Genomic DNA, 21,279 nt, shown 5'->3' with positions numbered 1-21,279 from the left:
TCCTTGTTAGCCTCCGCTCAATATTTACCGAGTTGGATTTGTAGATTTACCATCTACGTGTGTGTATCGATTAGAGGGCAAGCCCTGGGAGCTTTCAATTGAGTCTTGCAGGCTGTTCGGAAGTTGTTATCCGACATCGCTCTGTAGCATGCTAAAGGATAGATACAAGAGATACCACGAGCTTGATCGATGATAAAATCCATTTTGACTTTTATAGACCGCAAGCTGCTAAACATATCAGCTAATTTGCTCTATAAACGTGATTTACTTTTTCGGACACTTAGCGTCCATGGGAATTAAAATTGGATCCGGGGAAACTAATTTCATTCAGGATCAATGCTCGTACGACTATTGAATACAGTTTATTTCAAGAAATTAGGGTTCAGCCCGACTATGAAATCGCGAATTTGGCTTCACCTGTCGCATTTCGACATTTCAATTAATTGGGGTGTGAAGAAGGTTGAGACAACGCTAGACGTAAAAGGCACTTAGCAGCAATCCAGTATTAGATGGAAATTTATACAAAGAAGCATCTTTTCATGGTCTGATGGCACGCCATTGTTTGTGACACCAACGGCGCTCCTTTTGAAACAGCTAACAGCGCCGAGTTGCTTTAAAAGATTTCTACTGCCGTAGTATTTTCGAATTTGAGCTCATTATTTATAAAGGATAATGGTATCTTTATGTAAGCCTTAGTTATTATTATCAATGCCTTCAACATTTCTCTTTCAACGAAAATATCAATACTGTAAGCAGACATATTTAACTAATCTTAATTTAATCTGAAGAAGAGATGATATTTGTTAGTAAGTAGTGATGAACGTATCTTTAAAGCGTGCTTTATCTCATAAGCTTCTTTCTTTTCGTTTGACAACAGTCCAACAAGTACATTCGCCGCTGACCAGTTACTGCTATAACATAGGTATAGAATTTGGTAGCTTATAAACTCTAATTTGTTACCCATAAGATTTAATTGATAAAGAGGTTGTAAATTAGCAGCGCATTGATTGTATTCACCTAAGTCGCCATTCTCTAAAGCTAGTCTTGCGTGAATTTCGTAGACTTGTACTGTGAAATCGTTCTTGATCCATCTTACAGTAAGGTCTTGTCGAAGTGATTTGAAGTGAAACCATATTATATACCAAGATTTACTCATTGAAGCATGTCACATCTACCTGGACCAGTACAGAGCACTTCACTACACTGTTCACGTTAAAACTACTCTCAAATTTACTGCAGAATTAACAGTTGCAGAACCATACCAATCTTGCTGATGATGAAATCTGAATATATTGTTAAGACGATAAATGTTAAAAACTGCGTCCATCAATAAATATTAAACCATGAAGGAAGTCAAAGGGGGTACTGAATTTACTGGAAGTGTTTCTTGACTAGCGTCGCAATTTATGAATTGTTGGTGGTTCTCAGTTACGCTGAACCATCGGAGTATCTTTGGTACGTAGTCAATTGCGGTTTTAAGAACTCGTAAAGGGTAATAAAACAGCCATCTTGCTCAATTTAGCAGCAATTATGATACAGGAAAAAGTCCTGATAATATATTGTTATGATAAAGATTGTTTTTATGGAAACGTGGTCTAGTGGTTAAGCACTTGCCGACGATCTATCAGGAGGTCCGCGGTTCAAATCCGCGAAGGCGCAACCCAGCGCTTTTAGCTCAGGGGTTAGAGCGCCTGACTCGTACGGTTTCCTTTTACATTTTGCCTGTCTTTTGCTAACAGATCAAGAATCTGTCAAAATGATTTGCTAATGTCGATCTTTTTCATTGCGCTGGTTCAAAGTACGATAAGAGTAATACACATGTGATTGGGTGAAATCGATGCGGGTGCTGGAATTAGAGTATATTCCAAGTAATAGAATCATCAAATAATTGTACTAAATCATTTTGAATGAATTCGTGTAATCGTATCAATGAAGCAACTTGTGGTGATAAGAGATTAAATCACACAATTGCTGTGCAAGCGAAGTGATAGCTACAGAGACCTATAATTCATTTGGTGATATCATTGAGGTGATATATGACACCGTCAAAGCCTCGTTGATTGATACGGTCATGGACAATTCAAACAATTTCACGGCGTATGCTTCAAAATTCCTGAGTTCACGGATATTAGGTGCAAGCTCAGGTCATTCACCGATATTTCACGCCAATTACGACGATAGATGCTCAAATCAAGGGCCGTGGATGAACGATGACGAGATTGAACAGGAAATGGCGCACCTCCAGCAGTCGACACTGAACAGAAACTCTACGCCAGCCTCAGAATCGCGATCCCCGTCTCCTAACGAACACCTCAATCGTTCAACAGGTTCACAGCGATCTGGAGTATCTACCCCTGACCCAAATCACATCAACCAAGCACAATCTCTATTCACTAACCAGTCAAAATTAAGCTTCCATAAGCCACCTACGCCAGAGCCAGAACCAGAACCACAAGAAGAGATTGAGCTTCAGTTATCTCAGCCTTTACTAAATCGGCCACAAGGCGATCACAATGACGACATAGAGGAAGACGAGCAGCAGCCGCATCAGTTATTTATACAAAGCCCAGCACCCACACCTACAGTCCCTTCAATTACTCGTACGCCAATTAGAAAATATCGCGACGCTCCCTTTATAGTCACATATGGATTTTCTATAATATCCGTTATAAGTATAGGTATCTTTACATTATTTCGGAATAATGTTAGTGTCTTTCTTCTAAGAGCTTACGAATCTAACTACACGCTAAGGATACCGCGATACCGCCACCGAACGCAACACCATTCATCACGACAACCCTCTTACATTCGACACCTCTGCTCGTCGCGTTGACAACCATAGCATTACTTCTGGGTGCTATGCATCTAATAATCCTCAAAAACGCAATCACACCGATACTGTATACTGCAATCGCTGTCATCCTGTTCGGTTTGCTAGGAAGCTCTACCTGGGCATTTGCAGGCTCTTTCATTGATGACGATGAGTCTGACTCTAGTTGGTCATCGTGGTGGCAGAGCACTGGGTACGTGGGCTTTCAATTGTTCGTGCACGCTAACTTCACTAAAGCCTACGTGTCTTTTCACTTATACCCATGATAATAATAGTATGGTTCAGCCGTACTCTCTATATAAGAAGGCATAAACTTAAGCGCTCAATAAAAATCGTCGAGTTGTCATCGCAAGTGATACTTGAGCACCCAACACTAATCATATACCACCTGGGACTCACACTCTTTTCAACACTGCTCTCAATACCTTATGCATGGCTAGTTTATAAGCTGCTGAGAATAGGGCATTGGGATAGTAATGACAGCGGTTTGATTTGGCACGTAAATACGTCATCAGACTTGTTGGTAGCTTATGTTATTCTCGTTGGTTTCTGGACATGGGGATTGTTACGGGGTATAGCTGCCGTCACTACGAGTGGTGTTCTGGGTGCTTGGTATTTCAATAGACACGATCCGCATCAACCATCACCGCACATAATCGTCAGCAATTCTTTTTACAGATCAACTCATGCTTCATTTGGAAGTATTTGCTTGGCATCAATAATTCTCACCACTGCTAGCTTGCTCGTGAGAGTATTAGTGCGGTTGCGCAATCTTAACAACAGTGGAATTACGCGTTTTCATCCAGTATCAATCGTGTTCACAGCGATCAGCATGGTTGCAGCTATGACGCTTGGGTTTATAGATCATATATCGAATTACGCACTAATTCATGTTGGAATAACGGGTGAAGCGTTTACGCCATCTGCCAAACGTGTCAAACAGTTAGTCAATAGGCGTGAAGTGAAGGGCTTGATGGATGATCTACTAGTAAAGACTACTATTAGATTATTTGCAATTACAGTATCTCTACTTAGCGCAGTAGCTGGATTTATATACTGTGCTCATTACTTGAACCAATCACTACATTCACCGATAATAGCAATAGTTGCCGGATGGCTCACCTACAGCGCTATCAGAATGTGGTGTGATCTTTTAACGAGCACTGTTGACTCAGTCTACGTTTGCTACTGCTTTGACGTATCTACCAACCAACAGCATTGCATAAAGGCGAGTGAAGCTTTCGGTAATGCTCACCAAGCCAGACAACCAGTGTAACATTTTTAAGTCTACTCAGCCTGGGTTGAATTTGTTGTATGTAATTTTATTAATGTTACTTATAATATAGTACAAGAAAATTTGGGGTATTTGTGTGGTCTGAGAGGGCTATTGAACCAGTCTTCCTTCATCGCACATCTTTAACATTCTTTTGACATATTTTGGAGATTCTGACCAATACGGTTGCCAATAAAGTATAGCATGCTGATTTTGATTTTGATTTTGATTAGATTAAGTGTGGTAGAAGATAGGGAACTCACTTGAATGATGAATTTCTTCCTCATGTTTTTTTGTATATTAAGTTTAAGTTCTTTAATGATACTGTGGGTGTGTGAGTGAAAGTTTTAGTATTAAATAGAATGCAACACACGTGTCATATTCTTGCCACTGTTTAGGAGTGAATTTACCCTTAACCTTACTCTCCCTGACTTTGTCGAGACTAACGAGACCTCTTGTGATAGTTTGAAGATCTTTTGTAGATGCATTAACGTCGATTCTTCTCTTACGTATCTTGTCGCGTATCTCGCGTAACTCTTTCTGCTTGTAGAGTGCTTGAATTGAGAGATCGGTATTATCTTCTGCGAGCTGCTTAATTTGACTGGTGGGGGTGATGTGAGTGATAAAGGTGTTTCTAGGGGATATGAGCATACTCAGAATTAGACAGATCACGTGGACTCCAATAAGCTTTGGTGATGATATTGCTTTGAGTAGTTCTGTAGTTGACCAATTAGACAATATCGGATGAGATGCCGATGACGAACAAAGATATGATACTATCAACAGTGAAACCTTTGAGTGTCTGATCGAATCTACCATCTTCAACTGCATCTAAGCGCATGTTCTCCTTTGTCATATCCAAGCTTCTCAATTCATCTTTACCAGATTGAGTGTAAAAGTACTTGGGCTTTGAATAAGTTTTAGATTTGAGATTGTAAATTTCACTATGGATCTGTTTACGTTGATGATATAAGTAAACGAGGATATCATTTAATGATATAGGTGAGTCTTTAACATCTTCTAACGCAAATCTATCCAATTCTTCCTTTAGACGCGTCGATAAGTCGTGATGGCTTGATGGCTCTAGATTGAATTTACGCTCTAAATCGAGTACTAATTGTAATAATACATCGGTGTCCTCCACGCTCATCGTCTAAATACGGCAAATATCGGTTTTCGATGTTGACCAATGAGAGTAAAGTTGTTTAGACACAGCCATCATCATGTCATTTTCTAGAGGAGTACAAGCTCTGACGAGAAGAGGAATTCATTCTTGTGTGTTTTGCTTGCGATGCAAGCCACACACCTACTAATCTTAATCTAATACAGCAACTCAAACTTCATTCTCTGCATCGAAATCAGCCACACAGCAAGCTGCACAAGTTGCACAAGCCAGCAGCAGTTAGTAAATCCTTCTAACCGCTTGACTGATTCTGATCTTATTGCAGGCTACGTTGAGGGCACCGTCAACGACCCAACGAAATTCCCACCACCAAACTCAGCTCACGGTAGCTCTCACTGGGCATTCGAGAGAGCCGTATCCGCAGCTTTGGTTCCAATTATTGGCGCTTCATTCGTCACTTCCTCTCACCCAGTCTTGGATGGTCTCATCTGCTCTTCCTTATTGGTCCACTCTCATATCGGATTCGACGCCTCTTTGACTGATTATCTCCACGACAGAAAGTTCCCAAAGATTGGCCCTGTCGCGAGATGGTCCGTTAGAGCACTCACTATCGGCACCGCCGTGGGTTTATACAGCTTCCAGACTAATGATATTGGCGTGACTGAGCTCGTTGCTAGATTATGGACTGCTTAAATTCTTTAAAGCCCTTTCTTTGTACAAATAATTAAATTTATCAGCTCACTTGAATGTATGCGAGCGGTTACCCGATGATTGTTGCATCTTTGAAGATCCTGGTCGCTTGAATTGTCCTTCAAAGTTGGCTTTATAACGCTGCTTCTTAGGCTTCTTTGTTGATTGCGACAGGTCATCGAGTGGCTTATCCAGTACACTCTCCTCCTTGTCGTAATCGAAGTCTGGAATATCCACCTTGTCCTTCCTACTAGATTTGGCTGTCTTTTCCTTTTTACTACTCTCTCCTTTACTACCTTCCTTATCCTTGTCCTTGGTTCCTCCCTTCTCCTTACGCTTACGCTTCTTATCCGCCTGCTTGCCGACGGTAGCGATGTCATCTGCGGTGATACCAGCATCGATCGGTATACTATCTGCTATCTTCTCTTCCTTAGTCTTTTGAGAAGCTTCAGCCATACTGACATCTCCACTTGACTTGTTTTCTTCTTCCATCCTTTGCTTGTCTTCCTTGAGCACCTCATCTACGCGAGCAGGCATTGGTGGTGGTTTGAATTCTATTGGTCGCTTGTGCTCGTCGAATGCATCAAAGTCAAACCCAGTCGAGGGTGTAGCCTAAAGTGAGTTATTATGATTGAAATTTTGACATTTCATAAAGTAAACTCACATGAGGAATAAGTGATACCAAGTCGAACGACGAAGTAATTTTTTCAACTGCTTTACTTTTCTTTGTATTCACAGCATCTGTAGCACCACTAAAGAGTTTCGAAGTGCTAGCTTGCGGTACTTGCTTGGAATTATCTTGACCAAATAGCTTATTACGTGTGACATCAGAAAGAGTATTCGATGATATTGGCTGTGACTGATTAATGTTCCACAAATCATAATCAAGTCCTGTCTTGAATGGTAAGTGGACATTATTTGGTTTTTGCATCGGTTTTGGAATTATCATTTCATGTAATTTGTCACTATGTGTGTTTGCGAATTCGATAGCTGAGTTGATAACATGACAAACCTCCCGCATCTGACTTCTCACATAGTGTGGAATTTTCTTTTGGAAAATATCGCTAACTTTTTGCGGTGTAGTTGGTTGTTTAAGTGCCAAATCATAAAGTTGATGGTTAGAGAGAACAAGGTGAACACTTTCATCTTCCTTCCTAGCCAATTCATCTCTCCATTGATGTAATCTTCTAAATACCTCGATAAGCGCTGGTTCCATTCTCTTGTTCCATTTGAGTGCGAGATTGTACCAACCATTGAAACCCTTACCGGTTTCATAATCATAAAGATCCCTATAATGAGTTTTGGCTGATAATTGCGCACTTCTATCAAGTACATCCTTGAGCATATTGTACTTTTTGGTTGATTTTTTAATAAGCGTATTGCGTAATATATCATAAATATATAATAAATAATGCGTATCTGATCTTGCGTAATCTAACATTGGTTTAGTGAGTGGTCTTTTACGCCAATCAGCCCTTTGATAGCGTTTGTCTGGTGTATAATTACAGTATTTGACGAGGAGAGAGGCTAGTGAATGCTGATTAAATCCTAATACTCTGGTTGCGTGGTACGTATCAAACATGTTGACAATGTATACGCCAAAATCACGCTGTAACCATATGATATCAGAGTCAGCACCGTGAAAAACCTTTACGATGTTTGGATTAGTGAAAGGATCATTCAATTTAATGAGTTGATCCCTTAATTCTAGGGTGTCTATTATGAAATCTTCGCCTCTGATTGATATTTGCATCAAACAAACGAATCCATGGTACGATCTGAAATCATGATGTTCCAAATCGATGGCAATTTCTGAAACCTTATTCAATTTCTCCAGTAGTAAATTTAAAGTATCTTCATTATCCACCCAAGTAAAAGGAGTTTGTTCAAAAGTGCCCTGCTCGATTGGATCGTGGAGTGAAAGTTGATTCGAGGGGTGTTGTATTGTATCTATTTCATGTTTGTAAGGGTGATTAAGAACACCGTCGTCAACGCTAGACCAAGTGAGGGGAGTTTTAGCGTTTGGCTTGTGAGTAATGAGTGGCTTCCAATGAGTATTTGAGTTATCAACCTTCGAAAACCACTTTGATTGTGGTTTTGTTTGAATAGCTTTGTCATTGTAGATTGAAGGATCCAAGTCTTTCGATAAGGACGGCTTGTTATAGCTATTTGTGTGCTTATCGATGTTGATAGAGCTATCCTCCAAAAGCTGATCAACGACTTCACCTACTGGCTTTGTATCACCAACCAAATCATCAGCGTCTAACTCCCTGCTATTCCCATTAACAAATCCAAGTAATTGGTTTATGTTATCCACTACGCCTTCCTCCGCTTGATTGCATTTTGCGCTGAAATCTCCATCGATACTCTTTTGAAATGCGAGATCGTCAGCTTTGAGTAAATTTTTTGATATTTTAGTTAAATTAATCGCTGACTTTTGTAGATTTTTGATTTTTACATCTAAAGTAGTATCCGATGAGGACATTTGTTATATACTCTCGTCGTTGTTCAACGCAGCCATGGTTCGGCACTGCATAGAGGAAGAAAATACCACAGAAATTGATCAATCAAGATTTTGGGATGATAATGGTATTCATTGGGATGCTCACAGAATTGGTTGGACCGTCGCTGGTTGCTGCGCTGTAGCGACTGTTATCATCACTGCTTTCTCAGTCTCAATGCATTGTAAGCATTTCAACGTCAAGAACGAGCAAAGGAATATCATTAGAATTCTCCTTCTTCCCGCTTTCTATGCAATCATTTCATTCTGTTCTTATCGCTATTTTAGAAGCTCAATTTACTTTACAGTTTGTCTCAATATCTGGGAAAGTATTTCAATGGTCTCATTCTTATACTTACTCATTCAATACATTGGAAACACTCCCCAAGACCAGCGTGATTTCTTAGAGCAGAAGGGGAAATCAGCTTTACCCATGGTAAGAACATGTCAAATGCGCAGCACATCACTTACTTACATAATAGTTCAAATGGGTGCGTTTTAGAGCATCAAAGCCCTATTTCATGTATACGCTCAAGTGGGGTGTTTTACAGTATGCAATTCTGCGTCCACTACTCAGTATCATATCTATCATTTGCGAAGCAGAGAATGTACTTTGCTCTACAACGTACAGTGTTCACTTTGCTGAAGTATACATAACAGCTATCGACTTTGTTTCTATATCGGTCGCGCTCTACGCTCTTGTCATCTTCTACACTATTACCAAAGCTGATTTAATGGGTAAGAAACCACTCGCAAAATTCTTATCAATCAAGCTACTTGTCGCTTTTACATTCTACCAAGGCTTCATATTCGACCAGCTTGCGGAGCATAATATTTTAAAGTCAACAGAGTACTGGACAAGGAATAACATCAGTAATGGACTAGACAGTCTTTGTATATGCGTTGAGATGGTCTTCTTTTCAGCATTTATGATTTACGCGTTTAGTTTCAAGGAATATAGGAACAGGACCAAGGTTGAAGGTGTTCAACGTATCATGAATCCGTTGATGGCATTCTTATATGCCATCAACTTGACGGACTTGATCAAGGATGTATTGTGAGTTTAATTTTGGATACCTACAACGCCTAATTCGATATTAGCTTATCCTTCCGCTTCTTTTTCGATTACGCTCGTAATAAGCCTTACGCACATAGCAAAAAGAATGCGACAATGGCAGATGAATTTGATGAAGCATTCCTACCTTCGTCGAGAGGGTATGAAATGACACGGGCTTCTCATGAATACGATGATCACTTAGAAAACCAAGCATGGCACTACAAGAATGATAGTACGTCGACAATCGATGTTTCAAATGATATACCAACTGGAGCATATCAACCTAGAATTGTTAATTAACTAGTGTGTTTTTAAGCCTGGAGCTATACTATACTCTTATAGTCAAACGAATCCAAATTTTAAAAAGAAAACGGATAATTACATGTAAAATATTTATTAAGTAATTCTAGAGATTCCATTTTGCATCGAGACATTTGTTTTCTGCTAATATTGAGATTATTCGAAGCGTTTTCCGATGTTTGAGAGCCAGAGAACAAAGAACCAAACAAATACGGCGACAACGAGGAAAAGGGTGAGACAGCAGCCCATAATGAGAAAAACGAACCTTTGAGAATGTTAGTTGGGTTGAAGTGTGTTTATAGATAAATACTCACCTCCATGGTATCTTTTCGTTAGGATCATCATCAAATGAAGTCCTTCCTGGAATGAGATGGGCCCTCTTCTCCTCAGTCTCACGATCAGTGACGCGCTTATCAAATTCAGCAAAAGTAATATATCTCTTGTCCCATTTCTTAAAGTGAACTTGACCTTGTTCAAAATCAAGTAAACTTGGGAAGCGACGTTCAGCCCATTGTTCAACTCTAGACATGGCTATGGAGAGTTTAATAAAGTTTGGATCAGCTGGGGATAATTTAGCGTGCATTTTTCTTGAGAAAGCAACGAATTGTTCAGCAACATCTCTTGGGTTACGAACGGTCATAAGAATTTCAACAGCAGCAGCCTTGCGTATTTTAACGTTTTTATGTAAAAGATCAGGGTTCATGAAGCAAGTTTCGAGGGTTGCAATTGCGTGTACTTGAGGTATAGCAGCAAAGTTGAAGATGGATTGGTTCTTGATGAGAGTGAGGTAATCAAGTACGTCTGGAGCGTGTCTTAGGGCGTCAAGAACCATTGAAGAGATGACCCAGAGAGCTCTTTGTTGATTTGCAGGTTCTTTTAATTCAGCGCGGGAGTTGAAACCATGTTGCTTAACCAAAGACATTGGCCAGAATTCTCTACCGAGATCAACATCTTCGCGGTAGTCTCTGAGAATGTTTGTTTTTTGTAAGAACAAGCCCATGCTATTGGATAGCTCGAGTTGATCAGCGATGAAAGGTTTTTCTAATTTAGTTGCAGCAAATAAGCCAGATAAACCTTCACCGACTAAACCAGCAACGAAGTGACAGTAAAGGTCGAAATCTTGAATAGTCTCAACACCAGGGTGTTGTGGGTTTTCAGCGGCAGCGCAATAATCAGCCATGCCGTTACCCATTTTCATAGTGATATCAGAGATAACGGATTTGCAGTCATTATCGAGTAGCATGAACTCATCAATGACTGAGTGGAATTTGACTAATAAATTTCTGTCTTTCTCTTCCGGGCCGGAACCGGCGAAATTCCAACCAGGTTCGCGTATCTTTTGGTGGAAGGATCTAAGGAGAGGTTCCTTAATGGAGAGTGGTATAGTCATATCATCTTCTATAGTATCTAAAGCTCTTAAAACCAAGTAAAAGATGCAAATAACTCTGGCTAAAACGCTATCTAACTCTTTAATAACTGGTGCGAATGATCTTGAAGTTGCATCTAAGAAATCCCAGCAAGTTCTCATTGATTGCCTATCAAAACCAGTTGTATCGTGCTCTTCTGGGTGAGTAATATCTCTCTTTGGTTCATACCAGATTTTGTATCTACATAGGGTTCTAAATTCTAGTGGATGGGTCAAAGCGAGTTTCTAAGGTCATTTTAGATGATATTAATTTAATTAGTAGAAACTCACAAGTAAATCACTCATTATGTGATGGTTATGATGAAACGTAGCGCGGGTCAAATGAAACGGATTTAGATAGTTTTATAAAAAAATAAACATAAATTTTGAAAATTTAAATGAAACATTTCTTGATTGAAGACATCGAAGGCGTCTTTGTTGATTTTGAACATTGATGAATAACTTCGTTGATATCACGGATGAAATATACAATCCAACTGAGAATCTAAGTCTGGGTGAGCTGATATATACGCCTGGATTTACTTTATTGGATGCGATGAGTGCAATACATATTGGTGATAATCGTATGGATTCTTATTTAAACAAATCAATTGATTCATTTAATCCAATTACAAAACTCAATTTACTTGAAATTACTTACATTATCGATAAGACATCCTTATTAGAATTAGAATTCTATAAAGGCTCTCATTTGATTCAATCGTTATACTCAAGTTTATATTTACATAAACTATCTTCTATTCAATTTCATTTACTTGAATTCCAATCACTTAACCTTGATGATGACAAGAATCGTTATGAATGGCAATGGATTGGTTTAGTCCTCAGATCTTCCCTACTAGCCACCCTCAAATGCGCCAACTTTGCTTGGTTTGAACTCATTAAAGGTGTCATGTACGATATTGAAGACTTTAACTCCGACAAAGCTGGTCTTTCTCTTGGTGAAATGTACAACGATCAGGACGTTGAGATCCTCTTAATCGAATCTTTAAACTGGATTAATCACAAATTAGAGTCTGATTCAAATAATGACATCATCATCGGTTTAAGAGATAGGATTCAACTCAGACTCAACCTGTTCTCCATCTACAACCCATATCTAACCAACTGCCCTTCAGATAATCCTCGTCAACTTGACGAATCTCTATCTTCAATCAACCATGCTATCGAACTTATCAAGATTATTTCTCCCTCTCCATCCCCATCCACCAAAGTTTCCAACTCTTTTTACTCAGGTATATCCAAGTATCTCCCCAATATGGCACCTTTACCCCCACTCGATGACGCTCTCTTGGACATTCAAGGCAAAAACGTTTGGGAGGGTTTCAAACCTTCCCTCGAATGTTTCAGGGATATAAACAAAGCTATTCGCGTGCAAGATCCTCTTGAATGGATTGTACGCTTCCTTCCTTCTCTATTCAAAATACCATCTAACTTTCACTCCAGAATTGGCTATCAAGTAGATCCATTTCAAAACCTTCAGAAAGAGCTCTTCCATCATACCTACGCAACTTAACTCTTGTAGGTTCATTCTAATCATCCAACCCTCTCACCTCACCTATCATAGTCCCGCTTCATATCCGATGATAACCTCATTTTTAACCAACACTCCATTGAATGGATCACAGACTCACTACTTCAAGGCATGATTGGCCTCCCACACGGAGTGCTAGACCTTGTCATTAGGCTCAAACAAGCTGAGATGACTGTCGTTGGTCGTAATCCCATGTCCATCGGTCAAGCTCTTAGTGTGTGGTCACAGAGAGTAGCTGGTGTAAGTTTATGTGGTTATATCTCAATAACACTAAATTCGACTTAGTTTTACGTCAATCTAGTCTCTACATACTGCCACAATAGGCCTCGTCAGAAGCGCAACCTCCCCAAAAGTATCAAACAATTCGAAGAGCTTGACAATGAGGTGTGTATTATGTGGTAATTATTCATCATAAAATTCACCTATATTAGATAGAGACAGTCCATCAACCATCAACCAAATCACTACAGCCGCTATCACCCGTGAGTTGCTTTGAGATTTCTTTATCCAATCTAACTCGATTTAAAGACACTTGCAACACTTTTCGCATTGATCCCATTCGCAATGCGATCTTTCATCTTAAGCTTAAACATAGAATCCCTACTCGTCACCACAGAGCTAGATTTGCTCGATAAGGAGCATGATTGGTTCATCATATACTGGCAGCTCAGTAGGGTTGCTAGGTCTTGGCAGTATGAGCTAAATCAGGCTTCGTCATCTTTATCGTCCCTCCCAGTGGATAATCGTGTCGGATTCACTGAGGCTGTTAAGCATAACGCACTCGAATGGATGAAAGAGCGCACACTGTTTGCCAGTATAATGGACCACCTCTCGCAAGCTACTCTCAACGCAAGTGTGTATTTGCTTTGAATATCTCACTAATACTTCGTATAGGCACTGCATATCATCAAACTCAATACACCATCTTTATCAACAGGCGAACGTCAAGCACGATTCCAGAGACGTCTCAAGTGGACGATGAGAGGAAATATTCCTCGCGACACCCATTCGGTCAGGGATATTGAGACTGATCCAAGCTTTGAGTTGTATGACAAAGATCTCTTTGTCTTGAATGGTGTAAGTGCAATCAAGCATAATGTCTCACGCTTATCAACATCGGTAGAATGCAACGACTGAAGCTGCTACACGATACTATGAGTCTGCACTCGAAAAGATTAATCTTTCACTTAGCATTAATACCTCACAAGCCCACTTAAAGCTATCTGAAGAGAAGCGTGATAGTGTGAGTGCTTATTGCAATTTGTCCCATATTTACTAACTCTTCTGCAGACATTACAAGCACTGAAATTGATCTGCGAGACAAACATCGATAAAGTGAAAAATACTTCATCCACACAGCAGCACACTCTCCAATGGTCTAATGCATTACAGCCTTGGTTTCCCAACTTAGCATCTTCAATAAATTAGTAATCAATGCATTTTATAAATAACCACCTTATTGTTTAATCACACTAGCACATCTATCGCATAATTCCTGTGTTGAAGCTCTGTTAAATGACCAGCAGCGCGGGCATTTTTCTTTTTCACTTTTGCGCACGCTTATACGCACGTCTTAAATCTTTGTCAGCGCAAAACCTTCTAGTAAAACGCACCCACCACTCATATTCTCCACGCTGTGCACTTGGACCGACGAAACGACGAACGATTTTGCCAGTTGTGAGTCTGAAAAGTTTCAGATGAGGCTTTTATCCAAAGAAAAACACGTACGCATGGTATCTGCCACCAATTTAACCGTATTATCGCACTCCTCGCCAATAAATACATCGACTGTGGCTTCGGCTGAGGTTTTGATTATTCTGAATGGTTTGTTAGATTGTGTTTCATTTGGTTTACTTGGTTTCATTACATACTTTTCTGAACGCAGTACTTCAAGCTGCGCCAGTACCTCGGCTCGCCATTTCAGAACTACAGCTGCAGGCTGAGCAGCCTCTTCGTATGTAATACCACCCTGAGCGACATGTGAATTAAGGATGTAAAATACCACAAATACTTACTAATGGTTTCCACTCTTTCGTAAAAATACTATCGCTGCTTTGCTTGTTGTGACCGTGTATCTCTTCAGATAAGTATGGCGCAATAGGTGATACAGCTTTCGAGAGTGTGTCGAGCGTCTGAATTGTTTAGCTGTTGTTAGGAGAACGTATGGGATGCACATCAACCCACTCTATTGAGCACATGTATTGCACTGCGTCGATCGAAACACCCAGCCTCGTCATTGTACAGCGTATCCTTGACTATTTCAAAGTATGTAGCTAGCGGCCCGCTCGTAAAGTTAAGCAAAGCCTGTACAACCTTGCTGAATATGTGCTCTTCGTAAGCTGATCTACACGTTTGATCGAGCTTAGCCAGCTGGTGGAGCATCCATTTGTCCATCTGTTTAATGTCTTATGAGTCTTAGTGTATATTGTGACGCATCAACCCACGAGGCCCAAGTTGACATCATTCTCGCTTATTTCAACCACCGAAGCGTCTCTTGAGTTGAGATTGCCTAGTATGAATCTCGCAGCGTTCCTTATCTTCTTGAGCGAGTCTGACGCTTGCGCAACGATTGTAGGCCCGATAGGCACATCCTTGGTATACTCGACCGACGCCGCCCAGAATCTGAGCACGTCTGGTCCGTATTTAGGAAGAGACTGGATGGAATTAAATAAAAACCAACCTGTAAGTCTTATACACACCTTAGTCCCGTTAATGATATCAAGTGGACTCAACCCATTGCCCAGACTCTTGCTCATTTTACGTCCGAGCTCATCGACGACCATGCCATGTGTGATGAGTGTCTTGTAGGGTGCACCCTTGCCCGCGGCAACTGCCGTCAGCAAACTGCTCTGGAACCAGCCCCTGTGCTGATCAGAGCCTTCGAGATATACATCTGCTCTCTGCGCAGTTCCTTCGTTCATCCCCATCCAAGACGTCCCAGAATCGAACCATACATCCATAGTATCTGCGCCTTTAAATACACTCTGCGTTATGTTGGCAGGGACAAAGTCTGATGCTGGGTCTGTCCACCAAGCATCGACACCTCTTTCGTTGAGTATGTGCAGTGTGTGCATGAGCACTCCCTCATCTAGCAGTGGTTCGCCTCCCTCGTCAAACAGAATCGGTATAGGTACACCCCAAGCTCGTTGTCGCGATATGCACCACTCGGACCGCCCCATCACGAACGCCTCCAGGCGCTGTCGGCCGGTATGTGGGATGAAAGTGACATTATCGAGCGCAGCGACCGCCTTGCTTTTGAGTCTGTCGACATTAGCGAACCATTGAGAGGTGGATCTGCACCTGAGTTAGCAGGTCGTCTCGGCTGATACAAACAACTCACCGGATCAAGATCGGCTGTTTAGTGCGCCAGTCGTGTGGGTAACGATGCTTGATGCGTTCCTTCTGCACTATCCATCCCCCGCGCTCTTCGAGTAAGCGAGCGACTTGAGTGCTGCCGTTGCCCAAACACTCCAACCCATCCAGGACAGACCCATCGTGCTGACCACAGATATGCCTTACCGCCACACTATCGAATCTACCCTTGTCATCAACAGGGTTGAGAATCGGTTGCGAGTGCGAGTGCGCTGCTGCTACGTGCAGGTTATCATTGTGCTCTGCAGGTCCACCTTGGCTATGCTTTTTGAGCTCATTTTGGATCGCTATGTAGTCATCGTGCCCATGTGCAGCGGCTGTGTGCACCAACCCAGTTCCGGTATCCGCGCTGACATGAGGCGCGGCGAGAAGTGGGAAAGCGGGCGGAATAGCATTTTGTGCATGGAAGGGTGGCGTGTATGTGCATCCGACCAGCTGCTCGCCTGATATTGTAGCTATGACTTTGAAGTCACCCAATATATGCCTCATTGCTTCCAATCTGTCAATTGCTACGATATATCTCTCGCTACTGTCTGTTTCGACAATTCCATAATTGAGATCAGGATGTACGCATACAGCCATATTACCAACGAGCGACCAAGGTGTAGTAGTCCAGCAGAGCAGCTTGATGGGATGGTTATGGTTGTGGAGAGCATCACTGAGAGCCTGTGACTTGGATACTACAGGAAAAGCTACATAGAGTGATAAGGAAGTGTGTGTGTCGCTGTATTCTAACTCAGCCTCCGCCAATGCCGACTGAGAGGACGGTGACCAGTAAACAGGTCTGAAAGCGCGATAAACGAGGCCTCGAGAATGTTAGAGTGAGCAAACCAGATAAAATTTAGCATGCTTACCATTTTTAACAAGATCTTTGAATAGATTCAGCTGGCGCATCTCATATTGGTGGTCGAGAGTGCGGTAAGTCGTGTCTTGATTGCGCATATCTGCGAGTAAACCAAATTGAGCAAACTCGGTCTTCTGTACTTGGATACTGTCTAATGCGGTGTCACGAGCAGCGCGTCTGACCGCGACAGCATCACCCAGTGGACCATTCTGACCGCCTTTCGATAGCGATTCGAGGGCTTTTAATTCAATAGGCAAGCCATGGCAGTCCCAGCCAGGGTGGTAGTGTACAGAGCTACCAGTGATGAGCTTGTACCTGAGAATGATATCTTTAAGTATTTTGTTGAGTGCGTGGCCCATATGGAGATTGCCATTAGCGTAAGGAGGGCCATCGTGGAGAATGAAAGGATCTTTGTCAACTTCTCTACTCTGCCAGTTGTAGAGATTTGTTGTTGTAATATCCGTGTATCTTGATAACGAAGCGTGATCCGCCCGTAAAGGGAAATTAGTTTTTGGGAGAGTGACAGTGTGCTTGTAGGAGTGCGCTGTGGAATACCGACGAATATTCCCGCCTTTCATCCGCATCTCGTGATTGTAACTGATCAAGCGACGTCACTCTGTTGCACCCAAACTGCCACGATATGTCTCTTCCAGTAAAACCAAATGTACTCGATCATCTGGTATTTCTTTGTGCTGATCTAAATGCTGTTGCTGCCAACTTCACCGCTGCTGGTTTCACTGTCCAGAATGGTGGGACACACGCAGACGGCCGAACGGAGAATATGCTTCTTGTCGTAGGTGTCCTTCAGCATTCCAATTACTCTCTCAAACTTCCATGCAGCTTCGCGACGGCGTCTATATCGAGCTCATTGCTTTTGTTGATTCATCCAAAAAACATTCCCACTTCTGGGCCGATAAGCTTCCAGGTTGGATTGACTGGGCTTGTCTTGGCGTAAAGCGCGGTGAAACCGGTATTGAAGAGTTCTACGACGAACCCATCGATGGCGGCAGGTTATTGGCTGATGGTACGCGCATTCAATGGTCTGTCTCTTTCCCCCACAAGCATTATCCACGTGGTTCCATTCCTTTCTATTGTGGCGACAAAACTCCTCGGAAGCTACGCGTCCCAGATAGCTTAGAGCACACCAATGGCGTTCAAGGCGTTAAAGCTTTAACGTTACTATGTAATGACACCGCTCTCCAGGCATCCGTTTTCCTCTATAGTTCTATTCTGCGTCAATTACCACAAGTACAGAGTGAGAAGCACGCCATCTTTCAGCTTGAAAGTCCTTTGCACAAGTCAATTGAGCTGCTTCTGCGCACGCCACAAAACAGCGATGAGGAGAAGAAAGTAATGGTGAATAATGGCGATATTATCCATCAGGTTGAGCTCTACGGTGATGCTGTCATGAGTAAATCGTTATTCGAAGGACGCATAATTACGTCATCATATACCTGACAGTCTATCTGTCCATAGCAGACGAGACAACTCAAGTTGACTTGTCAGCTAAACCACATGTCTCTTCTGTTTTCATTTTATCAAACGATCTTTAATAGGATTTATATTTTCTTTGCTAATGTATAATGATACATGATATCACAACGTATTTGAGTAGCTAGCTATGGTGTAAAGACATTTATTAGCGAATGGATTTAATTCCCAATACATTTTTCCCCTCGCACCTCACAAATGTTCAATCTGATGACATTAAGTTGTGTTTAAGGGATGTAAAGGCAGGTTATAAAGTTATTTTTGTGCTATCACTTACTTATTATTGAATTTATTTGCACAAGACTTCCTCCAAATGACTGAGTAAGTGATGAGACGAACGCAGACATTCGATGTGCTGAAAATTTTTATAATTTAGCCACACGATAATTCTCGCGGCACCCTCATCGCTTCAGCTACATTGCCATATCAAATGTACTTCAATATGCACCGAGTTGAATTACTCGACTAACATTTATATCATCTCAGATGGCTGATTAACGAGTTGTGATGATCTCCAAATAAAAAGCTTTCTAAATATTCCCGAATAAGCTTTATAAGGTCTTATCAAAATTCTATCCTTGTGCCTCGATTACCGCCCTGTAGTAGGCTATTCGGAAGTTGGAATCAAAGTCGCTCTAGAGCACGCTATTATGGAGACTCTTACGCGCTTATTCCGTAAAATAACAAACATTTTCAGCTGATTGAGACTACGAGCAATTACGTTGCTCAAATAGTCGGCTTTATAAACGCGATTTACGTTTTACAACGATTAAAATCCACGGGATAATTGGCTCCAGGAAAAGTATTATCATCCCAGCTCATTGCATACTGGCACATTCGGTTTATGCAAACAAAAAGGGGTTAGCCCCACTCTGAAATCGCGACTTTGGCTTCACTTGGTGCATTTCGAAATTTCATTCAATACGGAAGTGAAAGAGGTTTAGACTGCGTTGAAATCGTAGAAGGCAATGTATTAGGATTTTCGTATTAGTTTCCAAGCTATACTCCCTGTAACAAGTAAGATCTATCTGTACTAGTAAAGAGGACATCACTACACTGTTCAAGATGAATCCACTCTCGAATATGTCAAGAACACAATCGCTACAGAATGGTACCAATATTGCTCAACTTTCAATTCATCGAGGTGCTTTGACAAACTCGTGAGTGAACATGTAATTAGCGGAGAACGGCCCCTTTGTTGTAAATGACGTTTTTGTTCTTGAATCCTCATTGCTTTTTAAAGATATTGTGTTGTATATAAATACAACGTGAAAGTCACAAGAATTACGCTCTGTATGCTAGATAATTGATGTGACAAGATATTGCGGTGATATAATACCATGAAAGTGATTAGATAGTAAGAAGGTAGACTGTAGAGAAAAGTATGTAGAACAAAATATGCGCGAAATGTTTTATCGCTAAACCGCGGCATCATGCGCCATATGTAATATTTGCCGTCGGTATCACGATGAGTAGCAAAGAAGATAAGATGTTGGTTTGGATATTAGTTAAATTGATCTCGCTGAAACTTGGCAACAATTTTTCCCTTCAAGACCCTCGAATTAATCAGCGGTGACTCAGAAGGCTTCTATCGACAACAATCACAATGTCTGCAGAAAATCCAACAATCGTAGGACCAACTGGTGGTCAATCAACGCAAAAGAATGGAAAGGGTGGTGATACCAGCATTGGTACATTTTCAGTGAAGAGTGGTGAGTGATGTGCAAGTGTGGCATCATCAATGACTCACGTTTTACAAGGACTTGCACAAATGCTTAAGGGTGGTGTTATTATGGACGTCGTTAACGCTGAACAAGCTCGTATCGCTGAAGAAGCCGGTGCATGTGCTGTTATGGTGTGTGCCACTCAGAAGCTAAAGGGATTAATCTGATTTGATTCAATAAAAGGCACTTGAACGTGTACCAGCTGACATTCGTCAAGAGGGCGGTGTGGCGAGAATGTCTGACCCTGCTTTGATCAAGGAGATTATTGATGCTGTAACCAGTACGTCGTATATTTAGCAAGGCTGGTACAATTAACAATTATATTCAGTTCCTGTCATGGCAAAGTCTCGTATCGGACACTTCGTTGAATCACAAATCCTCCAAGAATGTGGCGTTGACTACATTGATGAGTCTGAAGTACTCACACCTGCAGACGAGCAACATCACAGTAAGTGGAAAGCTCTGAATTAACCCAGCCAATTCAAACCTTACACAGTCAACAAGCACCAATTCAAGGTACCATTCGTTTGCGGTTGTAAAAACCTCGGTGAGGCATTAAGAAGAATCAGCGAAGGTGCAGCGATGATAAGAACTAAAGGCGAAGCTGGCACTGGAAATGTCGTCGAAGCTGTTAGACACGAGCGCCAACTTATGTCTGACATAAGGAAAGCTTCCTCAATGGAAGAAGAGGAGTTATATGCATTTGCTAAAGAACTCCAGGCTCCTTACCACCTCCTCAAGGAAACTGCAAGGCTGAAAAAATTGCCTGTCGTTAACTTTGCTGCTGGTGGTTTGGCCACCCCAGCTGATGCTGCTATGCTGATGCAATTGGGCTGCGATGGTGTCTTTGTTGGCTCCGGTATCTTTAAATCAGGCAACCCACTTATGCGTGCAAAGGCTATTGTGCAGGCAACAACCCACTACCAGAATCCAAAGGTGCTCGCTCAAGTCAGTGAAGGTCTTGGTGAGGCTATGGTGGGTCTCAACGTTGACAGGAACCTTAAGGGTGGTCAATTTGCCCAACGTGGATGGTAAAAGTTTTCATTTCTTTCAATAGCAAATATGGCAAAATTACCAGGATAGAAAGTATGTTGTTATAAATAATGAATATATAA

At 41.4% G+C, this 21,279-nt stretch overlaps 10 protein-coding genes across 10 annotated transcripts; 6 read left to right on the top strand and 4 right to left on the bottom strand.

Moving 5' to 3' along the window:
- Positions 1–2,071: 2,071 nt before the first annotated feature.
- Positions 2,072–4,106, top strand: J056_001668 (Protein PNS1; the record flags this gene model as incomplete). Its single annotated transcript, XM_009271296.1, has 3 exons — positions 2,072–2,704; positions 2,752–3,023; positions 3,068–4,106. The coding sequence occupies 3 exons, from the start codon at positions 2,072–2,074 to the stop codon at positions 4,104–4,106; spliced, it is 1,944 nt and encodes a 647-aa protein (XP_009269571.1).
- A 108-nt stretch (positions 4,107–4,214) lies between these two features.
- J056_001667 (uncharacterized protein) lies at positions 4,215–5,253 on the bottom strand (the record flags this gene model as incomplete). The annotated part of the gene is made up of 5 exons (XM_009271295.1): positions 4,215–4,310; positions 4,367–4,427; positions 4,477–4,704; positions 4,757–4,819; positions 4,868–5,253. 5 exons carry the CDS (start codon positions 5,251–5,253, stop codon positions 4,215–4,217), a joined length of 834 nt encoding a protein of 277 aa, XP_009269570.1.
- Positions 5,254–5,326: 73 nt separating this feature from the next.
- Positions 5,327–5,919, top strand: J056_001666 (uncharacterized protein; the record flags this gene model as incomplete). The annotated part of the gene is made up of 3 exons (XM_009271294.1): positions 5,327–5,378; positions 5,433–5,504; positions 5,552–5,919. 3 exons carry the CDS (start codon positions 5,327–5,329, stop codon positions 5,917–5,919), a joined length of 492 nt encoding a protein of 163 aa, XP_009269569.1.
- A 45-nt stretch (positions 5,920–5,964) lies between these two features.
- On the bottom strand, positions 5,965–8,401 carry J056_001665 (Exosome complex exonuclease rrp6; the record flags this gene model as incomplete). Its single annotated transcript, XM_009271293.1, has 2 exons — positions 5,965–6,528; positions 6,581–8,401. 2 exons carry the CDS (start codon positions 8,399–8,401, stop codon positions 5,965–5,967), a joined length of 2,385 nt encoding a protein of 794 aa, XP_009269568.1.
- Positions 8,402–8,753: 352 nt separating this feature from the next.
- On the top strand, positions 8,754–9,773 carry J056_001664 (Transmembrane protein; the record flags this gene model as incomplete). Its single annotated transcript, XM_009271292.1, has 3 exons — positions 8,754–8,852; positions 8,899–9,473; positions 9,518–9,773. 3 exons carry the CDS (start codon positions 8,754–8,756, stop codon positions 9,771–9,773), a joined length of 930 nt encoding a protein of 309 aa, XP_009269567.1.
- A 156-nt stretch (positions 9,774–9,929) lies between these two features.
- Positions 9,930–11,484, bottom strand: J056_001663 (Squalene synthase; the record flags this gene model as incomplete). The annotated part of the gene is made up of 3 exons (XM_009271291.1): positions 9,930–10,038; positions 10,088–11,424; positions 11,470–11,484. The coding sequence occupies 3 exons, from the start codon at positions 11,482–11,484 to the stop codon at positions 9,930–9,932; spliced, it is 1,461 nt and encodes a 486-aa protein (XP_009269566.1).
- Positions 11,485–12,091: 607 nt separating this feature from the next.
- Positions 12,092–14,161, top strand: J056_001662 (uncharacterized protein; the record flags this gene model as incomplete). The annotated part of the gene is made up of 9 exons (XM_009271290.1): positions 12,092–12,595; positions 12,646–12,720; positions 12,767–12,973; positions 13,019–13,117; positions 13,165–13,215; positions 13,262–13,588; positions 13,628–13,810; positions 13,857–13,976; positions 14,024–14,161. The coding sequence occupies 9 exons, from the start codon at positions 12,092–12,094 to the stop codon at positions 14,159–14,161; spliced, it is 1,704 nt and encodes a 567-aa protein (XP_009269565.1).
- Positions 14,162–14,189: 28 nt separating this feature from the next.
- Positions 14,190–17,533, bottom strand: J056_001661 (Isoleucine--tRNA ligase; the record flags this gene model as incomplete). Its single annotated transcript, XM_009271289.1, has 10 exons — positions 14,190–14,305; positions 14,351–14,416; positions 14,462–14,550; positions 14,605–14,702; positions 14,749–14,865; positions 14,918–15,127; positions 15,178–15,387; positions 15,433–16,027; positions 16,074–16,911; positions 16,960–17,533. 10 exons carry the CDS (start codon positions 17,531–17,533, stop codon positions 14,190–14,192), a joined length of 2,913 nt encoding a protein of 970 aa, XP_009269564.1.
- Positions 17,534–17,589: 56 nt separating this feature from the next.
- J056_001660 (uncharacterized protein) lies at positions 17,590–18,502 on the top strand (the record flags this gene model as incomplete). The annotated part of the gene is made up of 3 exons (XM_009271288.1): positions 17,590–17,742; positions 17,790–18,360; positions 18,411–18,502. The coding sequence occupies 3 exons, from the start codon at positions 17,590–17,592 to the stop codon at positions 18,500–18,502; spliced, it is 816 nt and encodes a 271-aa protein (XP_009269563.1).
- Positions 18,503–20,046: 1,544 nt separating this feature from the next.
- On the top strand, positions 20,047–21,199 carry J056_001659 (Pyridoxine biosynthesis protein PDX1; the record flags this gene model as incomplete). The annotated part of the gene is made up of 5 exons (XM_009271287.1): positions 20,047–20,152; positions 20,201–20,295; positions 20,348–20,444; positions 20,493–20,612; positions 20,661–21,199. The coding sequence occupies 5 exons, from the start codon at positions 20,047–20,049 to the stop codon at positions 21,197–21,199; spliced, it is 957 nt and encodes a 318-aa protein (XP_009269562.1).
- Positions 21,200–21,279: the final 80 nt, after the last annotated feature.

The sequence above is a fragment of the Wallemia ichthyophaga genome (genome assembly GCF_000400465.1).
Source record: "Wallemia ichthyophaga EXF-994 unplaced genomic scaffold scaffold17, whole genome shotgun sequence".
Classification (NCBI taxonomy): Eukaryota; Fungi; Basidiomycota; class Wallemiomycetes; order Wallemiales; family Wallemiaceae; genus Wallemia; species Wallemia ichthyophaga.
This window is presented reverse-complemented; position numbering and strand designations above follow the sequence as displayed.